General features: G+C 37.4%; 1 protein-coding gene across 3 annotated transcripts in view; it reads left to right on the plus strand.

Annotated features, from left to right (window-relative positions):
• MORC3 (MORC family CW-type zinc finger 3) overlaps nucleotides 1-14,118 on the plus strand; it is a 29,344-nt gene that overhangs the window by 9,539 nt on the left and 5,687 nt on the right. For all 3 annotated transcript variants that reach the window (XM_085242746.1, XM_085242747.1, XM_085242756.1), the window contains 12 exons: nucleotides 530-742; nucleotides 1,041-1,190; nucleotides 3,149-3,296; nucleotides 4,368-4,499; nucleotides 4,771-4,890; nucleotides 5,317-5,414; nucleotides 9,764-9,868; nucleotides 9,981-10,103; nucleotides 10,208-10,282; nucleotides 11,010-11,046; nucleotides 12,484-12,671; nucleotides 13,244-14,066. In XM_085242746.1, the coding sequence (XP_085098872.1) occupies nucleotides 530-742; nucleotides 1,041-1,190; nucleotides 3,149-3,296; nucleotides 4,368-4,499; nucleotides 4,771-4,890; nucleotides 5,317-5,414; nucleotides 9,764-9,868; nucleotides 9,981-10,103; nucleotides 10,208-10,282; nucleotides 11,010-11,046; nucleotides 12,484-12,671; nucleotides 13,244-14,066 (2,212 nt within the window). The remainder of the gene's footprint in view (nucleotides 1-529; nucleotides 743-1,040; nucleotides 1,191-3,148; nucleotides 3,297-4,367; nucleotides 4,500-4,770; nucleotides 4,891-5,316; nucleotides 5,415-9,763; nucleotides 9,869-9,980; nucleotides 10,104-10,207; nucleotides 10,283-11,009; nucleotides 11,047-12,483; nucleotides 12,672-13,243; nucleotides 14,067-14,118) is intronic.

The following is a 14,118-nucleotide window of genomic DNA, read 5'->3' on the forward strand; positions in this document are numbered from 1 at the left end:
TGAATTCAAATGACTGTTTTCTTTTTCTGCAATATACCATAATTAATAGCTTATTTGTTAAATTCCATGCTCCATATACAGTTACCCATTTGACTTCAAGTGTAATGTGTAGTTACCTGTAGAAAATACGTGGATCGCATGTGTTTAAGCAAACGGGGGGAGTGACTAAAGAGGAAGATAACCTAAGGGGCTTTTTCCAGTATTCATTGCAAAACCGGTGGATAAATATTAGAAACATATGGGAATGTACCTTTGTATGATTCCAGGCAGATGGTGTCTTTTAGATAATTAAAAGATGAATTTAACTTTCTCTAAATTCTTGTTTTGTGATTTTGGGAATATTATACAGGTGTTCTCAGTTTGTGTTGCTGTTCACTGTTTAATTGCATGGTAGTCCCTGATTTCTAGAACAGGAGATGGACTCAATGTGCTTAAGTCAAATTTGATGCACCTTGAGTACATCTTTTGGGTGTTCAGTTGTCTGGGGGGCTTTTTACACTCTTCCAATATTTGCTTTTTTTCATATCAGCTTCGGCTTTAGTGAGAAATCTGTGATGAATGGCCGTGTTCCAGTGGGACTGTATGGAAACGGGTTTAAATCAGGGTCCATGCGCCTGGGAAAAGATGCAATAGTCTTCACCAAGAATGGAGAAACAATGAGTGTTGGTCTCTTATCTCAGACTTATCTTGAAGTCACAAAAGCAGAACATGTCATGGTTCCTATAGTGACATTCAACAACCAACATATCCTTTTGACAGTTTCCTAACAAAAAGTTGTGTATGTGTGTCAAACTTTGCTGGTAACATCACTAAAGGAAATCTCCTTGTCTTGTTCTACAGATGCATTCTAAGATGGGCAGAAGGTTATTTAAGCTATAATGTATTTAAGAACTTTTACATTTTTTTTGGAGCTCTGTATTTGAGATGTGGAATGAGACCCTCTGAGGGGTGCAGATCCTATTGCAGAAGTTTACTAATCTTCTGAATTTTTTATTTTTTATTTTTTTACATTTAAGGTTACTTTCCTTAACATTTTGCTTACGACAGATAAGTGATCCAGTAGAATCCAAAAACAGTTTGAAGGCCATCTTAACACATTCTTTATTTTCTACCGAGGAGAAATTAGTGGCCGAGCTAGATGCTATAATGGGGAAAAAAGGAACAAGAATCATAATTTGGAATCTCAGAAGGTAAGATGAGGCCCAATTGCTCATGTCTTTTCTTTCATTTGCATTATCTCTTCAGTGTCTGCAAGTACACAAGGGTTTTTTTTTGCAGAGTAACTCTAGAAGACTGGATGAAGAGTTAGCTGCAGTTGGTGAAATTAGACTCAAATTCATTTGACCAAAGGAGAGCATAAAGGATTCCATATTTCATTTTGATAAAATATTGTTACTATTCCAGAAGAAAAATTGAAATAGATTAATTATAAATCTGATATCTCAAACCAATTGGGAAAGGCTTGAACCTTTCTAAACTTCTTAACTGTTTATCGTAGTAAAAACAGAAGTCCAAGTAAATAGATGCAGTTAATTACTTTCATCTACATATATATATGGGATTATTAACAGAAGAATGGATTTTCAGACTTTGGTAGCTTTTTCTTTTTTGCTGTTTTTTTTCTTTAAACAGCTGTTGTAGCAGTGGCAGCTGGGTGTTATTGTTTCTCATCTCCTTTCCCTTTCTTCCTCTTACATGGTTGCTGATCCCTTACTTGCAGGGAACCCATACGATGATCCATTAGAATAGTTCTAGCTTGCCTTTAACAATGTTGGAGCTAATTGTTTGGGAACGTGTAACCTCGTGTTATGCTCCTGAGTGTTTAGTTTACTGCAGTTTTGGATACCTGAAATAGCAAGGTATCCATAAGAAGCAGTTTCAAGTGGTTTTATGGGCCAGTAAATTTGGCAGGAAAATAGTTTATTCTTGCTTATCAGAAAAAAAAAAAGAGTGGGGAGAAAACTCATTCTGGGATACAATGGAATAAATGTTACAGAACAAAACAAAATCTCAGTCAATCAAAGCTGATAAAAAGCTTTATTTTTTTCCTATTTCATTAATCTCTTCTGTATTTTAGGAAGGTGCATCACTTTTAGCTTAGTAGATTTATATGCAAGAAAGCTGGAGGTAACAAAATCTATATCTGAATGTTGTGCAAAACTACTGCCAATGCAATTAAATAGAAGAAACCCTCTGGTGAGCACTTCAGTAAGAAATTGTGATGAAAAATTACTGAGTTAGAGAGTTGTAGTTTGTCATTCTCACAGCAGTAAGAATCCTAGGCAGTTTGCATTGTTGAGGAATTTTGCATTTAGAAGGACTGCATGCATCTTGGCCCATCTGTGTTCTCAGTGATACTGAGTGCTTTTATTAGTGAAGTACAATTAGAATACAGTTAGAATTCATGCAAATTTTCTTTGCTAGCATTTCTCTTATTTTCCTTGGGTTTCTAAAAGAAGCTATTGAATGTTTTTGATTTCTAGCAAGTCTGCTAGGAACGCCATTGTGACTCAAAGGAATTGTTTCTTTTGTGTCTTTTCTCTTGTATCTGTGATATCCTCTGGGTCCGTTGTCCATTTTTAAAATCTGAAACACTTTGGGGGGGAAAAAACAAGTGTTGAGGGGGCAAGCATACCTCTCTGCACATGGTACAAGATGGGTCATCTCCACAAATCATGCAACCCCAGTTTTCACATCTTCTATTTATAGTTGAAAATTTTCAAGTCACACCAACATACTACATATTCCCAGGGTTATACTAGTACAAGGCTACGCACACATAATTGAGTCTTCTGCACTTCTGTGGGAGTCTTCAGTGGTTGTTTGGGGAGGTGTCTCCCTACTCGCTTTGTCCACGTTTGGACACAAGTTTTCTAAGGACGCCTAGTTTTCATCTAGTCTCTACTGACTGACCACTGTTTCGGATCTGCGCTCCTATTTCAAGGGTGTTGCTCTTATGATAGAAGTCGTGTGGTCAGAAAGGGTGTTTATCATAGATAAGCAGTACATTTGGCAGTTATAAGCAGAACTATAAACACATGAGCAAACACATTAATTAGGCAGAAATGACAGGTATTTAGTTATGAGATATCAGGTTCACCTCAATCTTTTTTTTCTATCATAATTAGATTTTTTTCTTATTTCTTAGAGATAAAAATGATAAAACAGAATTTGACTTTGACAAGGATAAATACGACATCAGGATTCCAGAAGACTTAGATGAAACAGGGAAAAGAGGATACAAAAAACAAGAGAGACTGGACCAGATAGTTCCAGAAAGTGACTACTCGCTAAGAGTATGTATACTTTTCGTTTATTTACTTGTTCTGTGGAAGCAAGGTGATGTATGCTTTTGTTTTAATGTAATATACCATACTATAGAGGTTTTGATTTAAAAAAAAAAAAAAAAAAAAAAAAAAAAAGACAAAGTCCGAATTTAAACGTTAGGGCAATGAGCCAGTGGTATTTGGAAAACATAGAATGTGTTTGTGGACTTCTATAAACATCTGCTTTTTTGTTTTTCTTTTAGAAGAAAATGTCTGTTTTTGATGTAGTCCTACAGATACAGTGTAGCTAGTTTTCAGCTGGCAGTGTCCTCTTTAGATTCCAAAAGAGATCAAGGAACTATAAGGCAGCTGTTTCAAAATCTTCATATAGAAAAGCCCTAGCCCTGACTACAGGCTAAATATTGCAGCCATTGTTTATACTACTGACCCATAGTCTCTGAATCCGTTTCTTACAAGAAAGTGTGCCTGGAATTACTAGGTGTTCTGAGTGCTTGTGAATAGTATTGTAAATATTGTTCCAGCTCAGATACAACATTCAATTAGTCTAAGGCTCATTGAAGTCATAAATCCGCTTCAAATATGGCAGATGAAATGCAGGTTAAAATACATGGGTTGACACACAAGATTATATAGTTTGTAAGTCATTTGGAATAAAGTTAACAGCTGCTGTTTATTTTTTTTAAAGTCTGTGATATAATTTTTGAGTTCTAAATAGGGAATAAGAGTATAGGCTTGTATATCTAAACACGATTAAAAGCTCTTATAATAGTAAAACTGTATCTTCAGATATCTGACTAACTTGCCTTATTTACAAAAGTTCTCTTTCAGTTGCTTTTAATGTGATTTGTATTACGTATGTGCATTTGAGTTTCCTGTGTTTTGTGGAGTCAGGTTGGAGGAGCTAAAAAAAACACTTTGTAACATCTCAATTAAAATCTGGATTTGTCTTTCCAAACATGGTAAATGTTTTACAATACCCGTTTCTTGAAGTTTTTTAGGTGTGCGGGTTTTTTAGGTAGTGGTAGTGAGGATCTCACTGCTGTTGTTTTTGAATAATGAGAATTATTGTATATTTTGTAGGCTTACTGCAGTATTTTGTATCTGAAGCCAAGAATGCAGATCATTCTGCGAGGACAAAAAGTGAAAACACAGCTGGTTTCCAAGAGCCTTGCTTTCATTGAACGTGATATATATAGGCCAAAATTTTTGAATGTATCCTTTGTTAATGTGATGATTGCATGCTAAATTTAATGACGAGTTTTTGTACGTAAGCTTTCTAGATTCTGCTGGGAATATTGCAGCTGTCTTTACGGGTGTTCTTTAATTATTTTGTAAATCTTTGCTGTGAAGAGGTACCAAAGGAACTATCTCAATACTTAAAAGATGGAGGGGGGAAGAAAATACCAGGACCCAGTTTAGAATGAGCCCTAATATTTTTTATCACGTGACATTAACCAGACTTTTCCTTAATATCCGATAAAAGGCTAAAACAGTAAGAATTACATTTGGATTTAACTGTAGAAACAAAGATCACTATGGAATAATGATGTATCATAAAAACAGACTCATCAAAGCTTATGAAAGAGTTGGCTGTCAGTTAAAGGTAGGAATTTAAGCTGAAAAATACTTCAATGTTGTTAGAAATCATTTTCACTTAAACGCTGATTTTCTTAAAAAAAAGAATACAGATGAAAACTAGTATGCTTTCATAAATACACCTTTTTTCTTTTGGCATAGCAGTTAATAATTGCATTGAGTTGCACACAGTTCTTTAATTTTTGAAACTAAGCTTAATGCATGAAACACAGAAATCGGTGTGCCTTTCAGAACAGAAAGACGGATGGGTTGTAGGGCATTTGTTCTTTTTGTCTAGTGGATTTACATCAAGAGTTCTTTTGGAGATTATTCATAAAGCAGGAGGTTATTTTGACCTGGTGGATATATAAATTATAATTACTTCTGTCAAGATCTTAGAGGTTTTAGTATAGGATTTGTTTTGTTTTCCCTGATGGGTCTTAATTTTTTACAGGCAAACAACATGGGTGTTGGTGTAGTTGGGATTATCGAGTGCAACTTCTTAAAACCAACTCATAACAAACAAGATTTTGACTACACAAATGAATACAGGTAAATATGTATTCTATATAGACTTTTTGTTTAATAGTATTGTTCACTGGGAGATACTTGACCATAAAAGATTTTGTCCCTTTTAAGTAGTAAGAATACTTGTGTTCTATCATTAAACTGCGTTTTAAAGTAGGGATAGGATGTTAACATATATGCTGATCATAGCGTGTTCATTGTGCAGTCAGTGAAATCAAGGGTACAATACTCACCATTTTTATGCAAATGCCCTAAAAGCAGTTGGTTGCAACCCTGCTCTTCACTTACTGTGGGATGAACCCAAAATAACTAGCTTAGATTTTGTAGCAGACGGCTAAAACTGAGATATGAATGCCACGTGATTGATGATTCATAGTGATTCATCACAATTTCCTAGGGGTTGTTTGTTTTTTGTCTTTGTTTCTGGACGTTTTTCATCTATTGTTTTTAGGTTCTTTCTTAAAAGTAGACTTTCACGTCCTTAAGTCTACCTGATAGAGCATTTAAAAAATACAGGACACCCTGAATTAGAATGAAACTACATCCCATCAATCAATATCTAGTATGTTACTTCTTATAGCTGTACTGTAAACCTGATTGAGAATCTAATCTGATTTGGAAAAAAAAAAAAAAAAATTGTTCTTAAGCCAGATGAAATGTCTGGTGTGTTTACAATGCTCTTCTGTGAATTGATTGCACTGCTATTAGGGAAGGAAAGGGTAGGGAGGGCGAGTTACCTCAGCAGAAAAGATGCAAACATTGGGAATTACTCCACAGTGTTATCTTTCCTTTCAAGATGATGAGGCTATTTTCTATCTTCTATGCTGCTTGGTGCTAAGGGATATTAGGAGAAGCTGCCTCCCCCAGCAGTTGTGTCCCAGGATGCCCCTGGCCCAGACTTTGGGGACCCAGAGTCTCTGTCTTCCCTGCCTCTTTCCCATTTGCAGGCTTAACTAGCAGTGAAGTTGAGCACGTGTCTCAGAGATGCAGACGCACCGAACACTGACATGGCTGGCACATTCCCTTCAGCAGCACCTATGTGTGGGACTTGCATAAAGTATGGATCTAGACAGCCACGTACCTTTCTTTTTCCTCAACAGATAGTGATTGAAGGTCACTAGAGATGGTACACACTTTATATTCATAAGCATACTGAGTACAGCCCCTCTGATCACTTGACACCTCTGGCCCAATTTTAGGGTCTTCTAATCCAGTCCAAAGGTCCACTATGTGCTGGCCGGTCCACCTTGTTGCTCAGTACAAATCAAGGCAACATGCACACTTAAAGAAGCACAGAATTATTAAGGTGGCAAAGACCTCTAAGATCACCCAGTCCAACCATCAGCCCACCCCCACCACGCCCACTGCCCACGTCCCTCAGTGCCACATCCACACAGCTCCTGAATACCTCCAGGGATGGTGACTGCACCACCTTCCTGGGCAGCCTGCTCCGGTGTCTCATCACTCTTACTGAAAAGAAATTTATCCTAATACCCAACCTGAATCTCCCCTAGCACAACTCTCTAATTCCCTCTCATCTTATTGCTAGCTACCTAGAAAAAGCTGACCCCCACCTCGCCACAGCCTCCTTTCAGGTGAGAGCAGTGAGGTCTCCACTGAGCCTCTTCTTCTCCAGACTGAAGAATCCCAGCTCCCTCAGCTGCTCCTCGTAAGACTTATGCTCCAGACCCCTCACAGCTTTTTTGCCCTTCTCTGGACACTCTCTTGGGCTTCACCTGGAGCAAGGGGCCCAAAACTGAACACAGCACTTGAGGTGTGGTGTCATCAGTACTGAGTACAGAGAGAGGAATGCCTCTCTAGTCTTGCTGAGAGGACTATTTCTGCTGAGTTTGCTATTTCTGATATAAAATATACTGTCCCCACAAGGCACGCTCACAGGTGCTTCTGGACGAATGAGCACAGACAGACCCTTGATGGCCTAGGCCTAGACGTGGGTCCTACTACTCACTGGGCAGGTTGAGCTTTAAAGTTGCTGGTTAATACACATGTACATTCATATGTGCACCAAGTTTGATGAAGATGCAGGTACTTGTCCTTCTCCAGGTGCCCCAGATACTGGCATTAGGCACACAAGGCTGGAACCCTTGCTTGCTGCAGCAGTTTACTCTCCACTTCAAGTCTGACTCCAGTAGCTGCACCTGTTTCCACTCATATGCACAGGTCTTCCACTAGCAGGCACTTAGTCTTTGCAATGCATATATATGTGATAGAGAGTGAGATTATGGATAGAGTTAAAATTTGATAAGTAGATAGGGTAGGCTGCAGGGATCAAGCACAGTGATTGGTTAGTCAAGTATATTGGCCTGCCCTGTTTTATATGCAACTTGCACTTCTTTATACTCTTTTCTGTCTAACACTCCCCCAGCACTGTTTCTTTCTGATCCTTCTTGCCCTGCATGTTAGCATGGTTCCACTGACCTCTCTCCAACAGCTTGGGCCTTCAGAATTGCATCCGTATCAGTTTCTTGATAAGACCCAGGTTTGTTTCTGATTATTGTCTTTGTTAATACTAGTTAGTCAGGTTTTATGACTCTGTGTTTGTTCCTTCCTTTTCCTTATCCTCCCAACTAAAAAAACAAATGTTCTCACACTCTGTGTATCCTTACCATTTAGCATGACTGACCAGGATTGTTCTTGTCACTGTTTCCCTTATCGTATAGTCAGATTTGTTTCTGTACTTGTCTATGACCAGTCTCCTTTGACCAGATGTGCTTAAAAGAGCACATCTCCTCCTCTGTATCCTCAGACTTAGTTTCACTGTGGACTTAGAAATTTTGGGGTGTAGACTCACAAACATAAGTGGGAGTAGACTTTGGCAGGAGATGTCATCACCTTTTTCAGGCTGTGTATTTTATCCTTCGGTCAGTTATTGGTGTTCCCTTGACAAGGACAGCTGAAAAATCCACAAAGCCTTTCCTTAATTGCCTGTTTGTATGCAGCTCTACATATACGAGTAACCCAGAAACAGTATCAGAGTACTGTAGTAAACTAAACTGTTTGTTGTAGTAGTTGAGGAGCTGTGGCAGGAAAACTCCAGTCATTCCTGCCACTGAAACAACAACTCTCAGTGGAGGAGGAGCATGATTGGTAGCTGGCAACATAACTGCTGCAGCCACTACAGTTCATTCTGTATTTTTAAATAGCTCACTGTATTCTTCTTTGCAGTGGTGATGCCGGCTTCAAGCAGTTCCTGTGGCTGCAACTATTGAACTAGCAGAGCTGTTAATGAGAACACAAGTTAAAACAGACCAGGGAATTATTCTCGTGCTTGTTTCAGTACAAATGTTCCTTGAACCATTTCTTTTGTGGTAGCACTAAAAGTTCCTTTGGCAATGGATGTGCCATAGCATAGGCACTGCTATTAATCAGATTCTACACTGGGTTTCTGCAACCCAGCTGGCACAGTGAGCACTGGTTGTGTTTTTTGTTTTGTTTTTTTTGTTGTTGTTGTTGTTTGGCACCTGTAGCATGTATTGCGAAGGTTTTTTGATTGTTTCTTTGCTTTACAAAAGAGTGCTTCTACAGATTTTTAAAATGTAGATTTCCATCCTGAAACAGAAACACAAAACTGGTGCTGTAATGTTGTGATCAGCATGAGCTGACTTGCCTCTGTCCTTTCACCAGAAGAGACATGATTCAATCCATGTATTGCTGTTCATTTCTGCCCCTTTGCTAATTCCTTCTTCAGACACCAAAATTCGTGACTTGAGTTCAGGTGTTCCAGGTGGAAACTTTCCAGGCTGGACTAGGTTCCTTATTCTTCTTCCACATCACTCTTTCCTGTGTGCCAGCTCTAATGGTCATGCAGCTGTGAAATGGTTGGGTTCCTGATCAGAAAATCCAGCTAAAAATTAATATGGGGAAAAAACCACCCTGCTTCTTTCAGCGGCATGTAGACTATGTACTATGGTAAAGTGAACATATATTTACAATGTCAGTTAAGTATTGCTTTATGCCAGCTTAGAGTGATTGTGAGCTTGCAGTTAACAGGTATACATAGCCCAGTGCTGGACTGACAGAGGAGAGGCAGCTTTTTTTATGATTGAAATTGAGTTTAATGAATTGGTTTCAGGTTTTGCGTTGTTCACTGACAGTGCTTCTGAATCAAGCATTTTATTTCAGTTTAAAAACTGTCTGTATCCCAAGTCAAATTTCTTGTAATTTCATATCCGACAAACATTTGTTCCCACAATCCCACACTTCTGGGGTTTACTAAAAGTGAAAAGCTTACTATTGTGAAAATGTGAGTATCAGAGCGTTTCATATACTTATTATTTCACTGTTGTTTATAAACATTCTTTCTGTGCTAAGATGTTACTATTTCAGGTATTCTCTGAAAATTCTGTTTTCAGGCTTACAATAGCAGCGCTAGGAGAAAAGCTTAATGACTACTGGAATGAAATGAAAGCAAAGAAAAACGAAGAGTATCCATTAGCTTTACCAGTTGAGGAGATACAGTGAGTATCACTTTCAAATAGAAGAACGTTACATACTGTTATTACAGCTTTGTTCTTGATCATGCAAATAAATTGTTCATGTGAAAGTTCTGATATGTTTTTTCCATTACAGAAAGCAGCCTGATCAGACATGGGTGCAGTGTGATGCATGTCTGAAATGGCGGAAGCTACCAGATGGAATAGAGCATTTGCCAGAGAAGTGGTACTGCTCACTGAACCCTGACCCACAATTCCGGTAAAATTATATTTAGCTGAATATCTAAGCACTGCTTTTACTTCTTATTTTATTACTTAATGTAAGCACATATGGTAAGCTCTTTATTTTTTTTCTTAACTCAGGGATTGTAATGTGCCAGAAGAACCAGAAGATGATGACTTAATACATCCCACGTATGAGAAAACTTATAAGAAAAAGTGAGTACTGGAGACTTCAAGTGTTCCTACACTAGAAAAGGAGCATGAAAGCTGAACACTTTTCTCTCACCTGTGGTATAACTGCAGCTCTTCTAAGAATTCATCCTTTCAGAAAACAGTGCCCTAAGGTCAAAACCTAATCACAGCAGTGAATAGATAAATAGTGTTTTTCTTTTCTCTGTTATTAGCATGTTGACATGATATTGAAGGTAAAGAGGCCTGTATCATTTAGTAACAAGTAAGGAGAATAAAGCAAAAACTTGGTGTTCAGGTACAGTATGTTAAAGAAACAGGTCATTATGGTTGTTAAGAGCCCTTGCCTGGGTGACTACTATTTTCAAGCAGCTGAAAACCTCAGTAAATTTGTTTAAGAATTTCAGGGTTCTTAGTTAAGATGCTTGGGGGGAAAAAAATGACTGGAGCACTCTTAATGAATTGCTGGTTTACATTCTGAAAAGTGCCTTTTTTTTTTTTTAATTATTATTTTAATGTGAGAGGGATCTTGTTTGAAGTTTAAATTCAGCTTAGATTTAACTCAACTAGTAGTTTCTAAAGTCATGCAGAAAATTTTCATTCAGTGAAGTAGAATGTTGAAATTCACTGTGTATAGCTCAAAATAAGGTGTTTAGTTTCAGATTTAAGTAAGATTGTTTTGGATTCACAATTAATTAACAATTTGAATCTAAGCTCTTTTTTTTTTTTTTTCTTCCCCCTTGCTCCTGTGCAGAGACAGGGAAAAACTGAAGAAACGCCTAGAGTACCAGGTAACTCTCCTGAACTTGATGGCAAACCAACTTTGGTAGCCATTATTCTTTCTGGCACCACTGCTATGCAGTTTGATCCAGTGGGCTAGGCTTTGAGTTAGTTTGCTTTAAATAGTGGCCAGCTGATTAGGTCAGCAACCTTTTTGATAGTTGTATAGGCTGTGCTTACACTAGGTAAACCAGAAATCCCCCATCTCTTCTGTCCAATGATAGAAGTCAGTGGTGCATTTTATATGTTGTACTGAAGAAAGAGTTTGAAGAGGATGAAGCTGCTTCACAAAAATGTTACTAGAAAATAAGTCACTGCTACTCGTTTTTATAGAACAGTTTATCCAACATCTTATTGTTGGAAGTGGATTTTTTGTAGAGGGATATGTGATAAGGATATAAAAGTAAAGATGCCCTTAAAAAAAAAGGGAGTGGGGGGGGAATAGAATTTGTAATGGCTGTGTTTTTGAGAGTTTGTTTTGCTAGGAGACACTCAAATTCAAATGGAGATGCAAATAAAAAATGATTTAGTGACAAGACTATACAGATTGGAACTCAGAATCAGGTTTCTGAAGTGAGATGTAGCTTTCAAAGTAACTGTGAACTTCAGACCAATCAATTTTTGGATAAAAGATTTTCCATGTGCTGTTCTAACCTATCTACTTGATTGTATTCATTTTCCTGCAATTAGTTTAATCCAAGTAAAAAAGTTATTTCTGAAAGACCAAAATGAACAAAATATTTAAATATTTTACAAACTAATTATTAGCAGTTGTAAGAGAGATTACTGTCCCATGTTTTGTGTATGATGGTCAGACTTCAGATATGAGTACAGAACAGGCTGGAAAAAAATACTCCCCAGGATTTTACATGGTACCTATAATAGGTATTTCTTGGGAAATGCTTTAAGATCAGATAGCTGCTTTCTGACAACAATAAATCTCTGCATGGGAAGGAGTTTGTAGCTGTAGTCTTCTGAGAAATCCACCAGAAGTCTTAATCTAGACTTAAAAAGCAAATTAAACAAAAGAAAACAAAACAAACAAAAAAAGAAAAAAACAAGAAACCTTGCTACTCAGCTGTGCTATGATGATTACTTTTTTTAATACGTGACTTTAAACCAGCATGGAAAAGACATGAAGGAAACAGTTAACATCAGTAGAATTTAGTTGTATTTTCTGTTCTGTCTTGTTTGTTTTTTGTGTATGTGATCATTAAGCTGATAACTTTTTTTGTTTATTTTTTAACAAAGGGTATAGTCTGCTTTTCTTACTGCAAAATATTGAGTCAAGGTTCAAGGAGATTGCTCTGTGGAGAATCCTTGCAGTATACAGAAGAAATGACTGTCATAATTTCAGGTGTTTTCAGATAGTTAATGGAACTACTTGAAACTTATTCTGAAGACTCTACTAATGTCTATTGCTTTTCATTCTTAATGTTATCTTATAGATCAGTAATGAAATGCTTTTAAAAACATCCGTTTCCTCAAGTAAAGACTTTAGAACGTTCTCACCTGTGAGTGGAAGGGAAGCTGTTCCAAGAGCACTTTTACCAGAAACATCAAATGCTTCTGTCAAAAGACCTCTACTTGTTTCAAATAGATCAGTATCTTCACCTCATTCTGATTCTGATAACAGGTTAGTGAGCCTGTACAAAATAGACTGATTTATTTCTAAAGTTAATAATTTTTAAATAAAAAAATGATGTCAGGTGTAGTCCCATCTTTGAGTCACAGCTGCCAAAGTTCATGTGTCACTTTTTGGTAATACAGGAAGAACCATGTTAATGATGCCTAGAAACCTCATGAAGAACAAAAGTGAGAGCAACAAAAAGAAAATACTGTACTGTCAAGGAAAATTGCTCAGTGACTTGCCTTAATGTAGGAAAGCACTGTATTGTGTTAAGCTCATTCTACAGGATGTTTTCCTTAACCTCTCTTACAGGTCTTCCTCATCTCAAAAATGTTGAGTCTGTCTCAAAATAGTATATGAAAGTAATAATCTATTGTGTGAATTTCAGCCATTGTTTTTACAGAAAAGGTATTTACTGTGATTAATAATCTTAAGATGCTCTTCAGGGAGACATCTCTTTCTAGTTATTGTGTAGCAGTTTTGAATTGCACGTTTAGACACATTTAAACATTGTTTGAAACAAATGAGTTTGCAGTATTTGAGCAATACAGTAATCAGTTTAATGCTTTCTTCCTCAGTCTGAAACGGAAGATACTCATCAGTGTGACACCTTTAACCATAAAGACACCTCGTTTAAATGACAGAGCATTCAAAAGCCGTGATGATGATGATGATGTCATTATTTTAGAGGAGAGCAGCACTCCAAAGCCTTCCACAGATTCTGATGTTCCAGTGGTAAAAACTGAATGTATAAATGTTGACCAGGAGGAGCAGAAAAAAAGCAGTGATGTAAGAGAACCCTCCAGTGCAAGTACCTCAGAATCAAGAAGCGAACAGCTGACCTCTGCAACGCAGACAGAGGTCCCAAATTTGGTTGTTAAAAAGGAAGAGGTGGAAGATGAAATCGATATTCAAGTTCCCAACGTGGAAATGGAAATTAACCGGCACAGTGTAAATAATCTTTCTGAGACATCTGCAGAACTTGGAAACGAACTGAGAAATCAGCTGCAATCAGCAAACAAAGAGAAGGAGATGTACCAAAGCAAATGTGAAGCATTAACCAAGCAAGTAGAAACACTGGAACAGAGGATACTAGAAATGAATGATAAGTATGTGAAAAAAGAAATGTGCCATCAGTCAACTGAGACAATTTCTTCATTTGTGGAAGAAAATGTTCAGGAAAGAAGTTTGGCGGAAACAACCCTTCTCTATGAACAGGCCTTAGAAGAAATAGCAAAACTAAAAGAGCAATGCAATACTCTGCAAAACTTAAAAACTGAATGCAGCAGGTGTGCTGACGGTGAAAGTAAGAGTGAGGTAGATGAAATTGCTGTGCAGCTGGATGATGTTTTCAGGCAACTGGACAAATGCACCATTGAGAGAGACGAATACAAAAGTCAGGTATGTTAGTTAAAACAGTGGCATATTTCAAACGAAGAATTTAACTTTCCAT

Source organism: Meleagris gallopavo, chromosome 1 (genome assembly GCF_905368555.1).
Source record: "Meleagris gallopavo chromosome 1, MGAL_WU_HG_1.1, whole genome shotgun sequence".
NCBI lineage: Eukaryota > Metazoa > Chordata > Aves > Galliformes > Phasianidae > Meleagris > Meleagris gallopavo.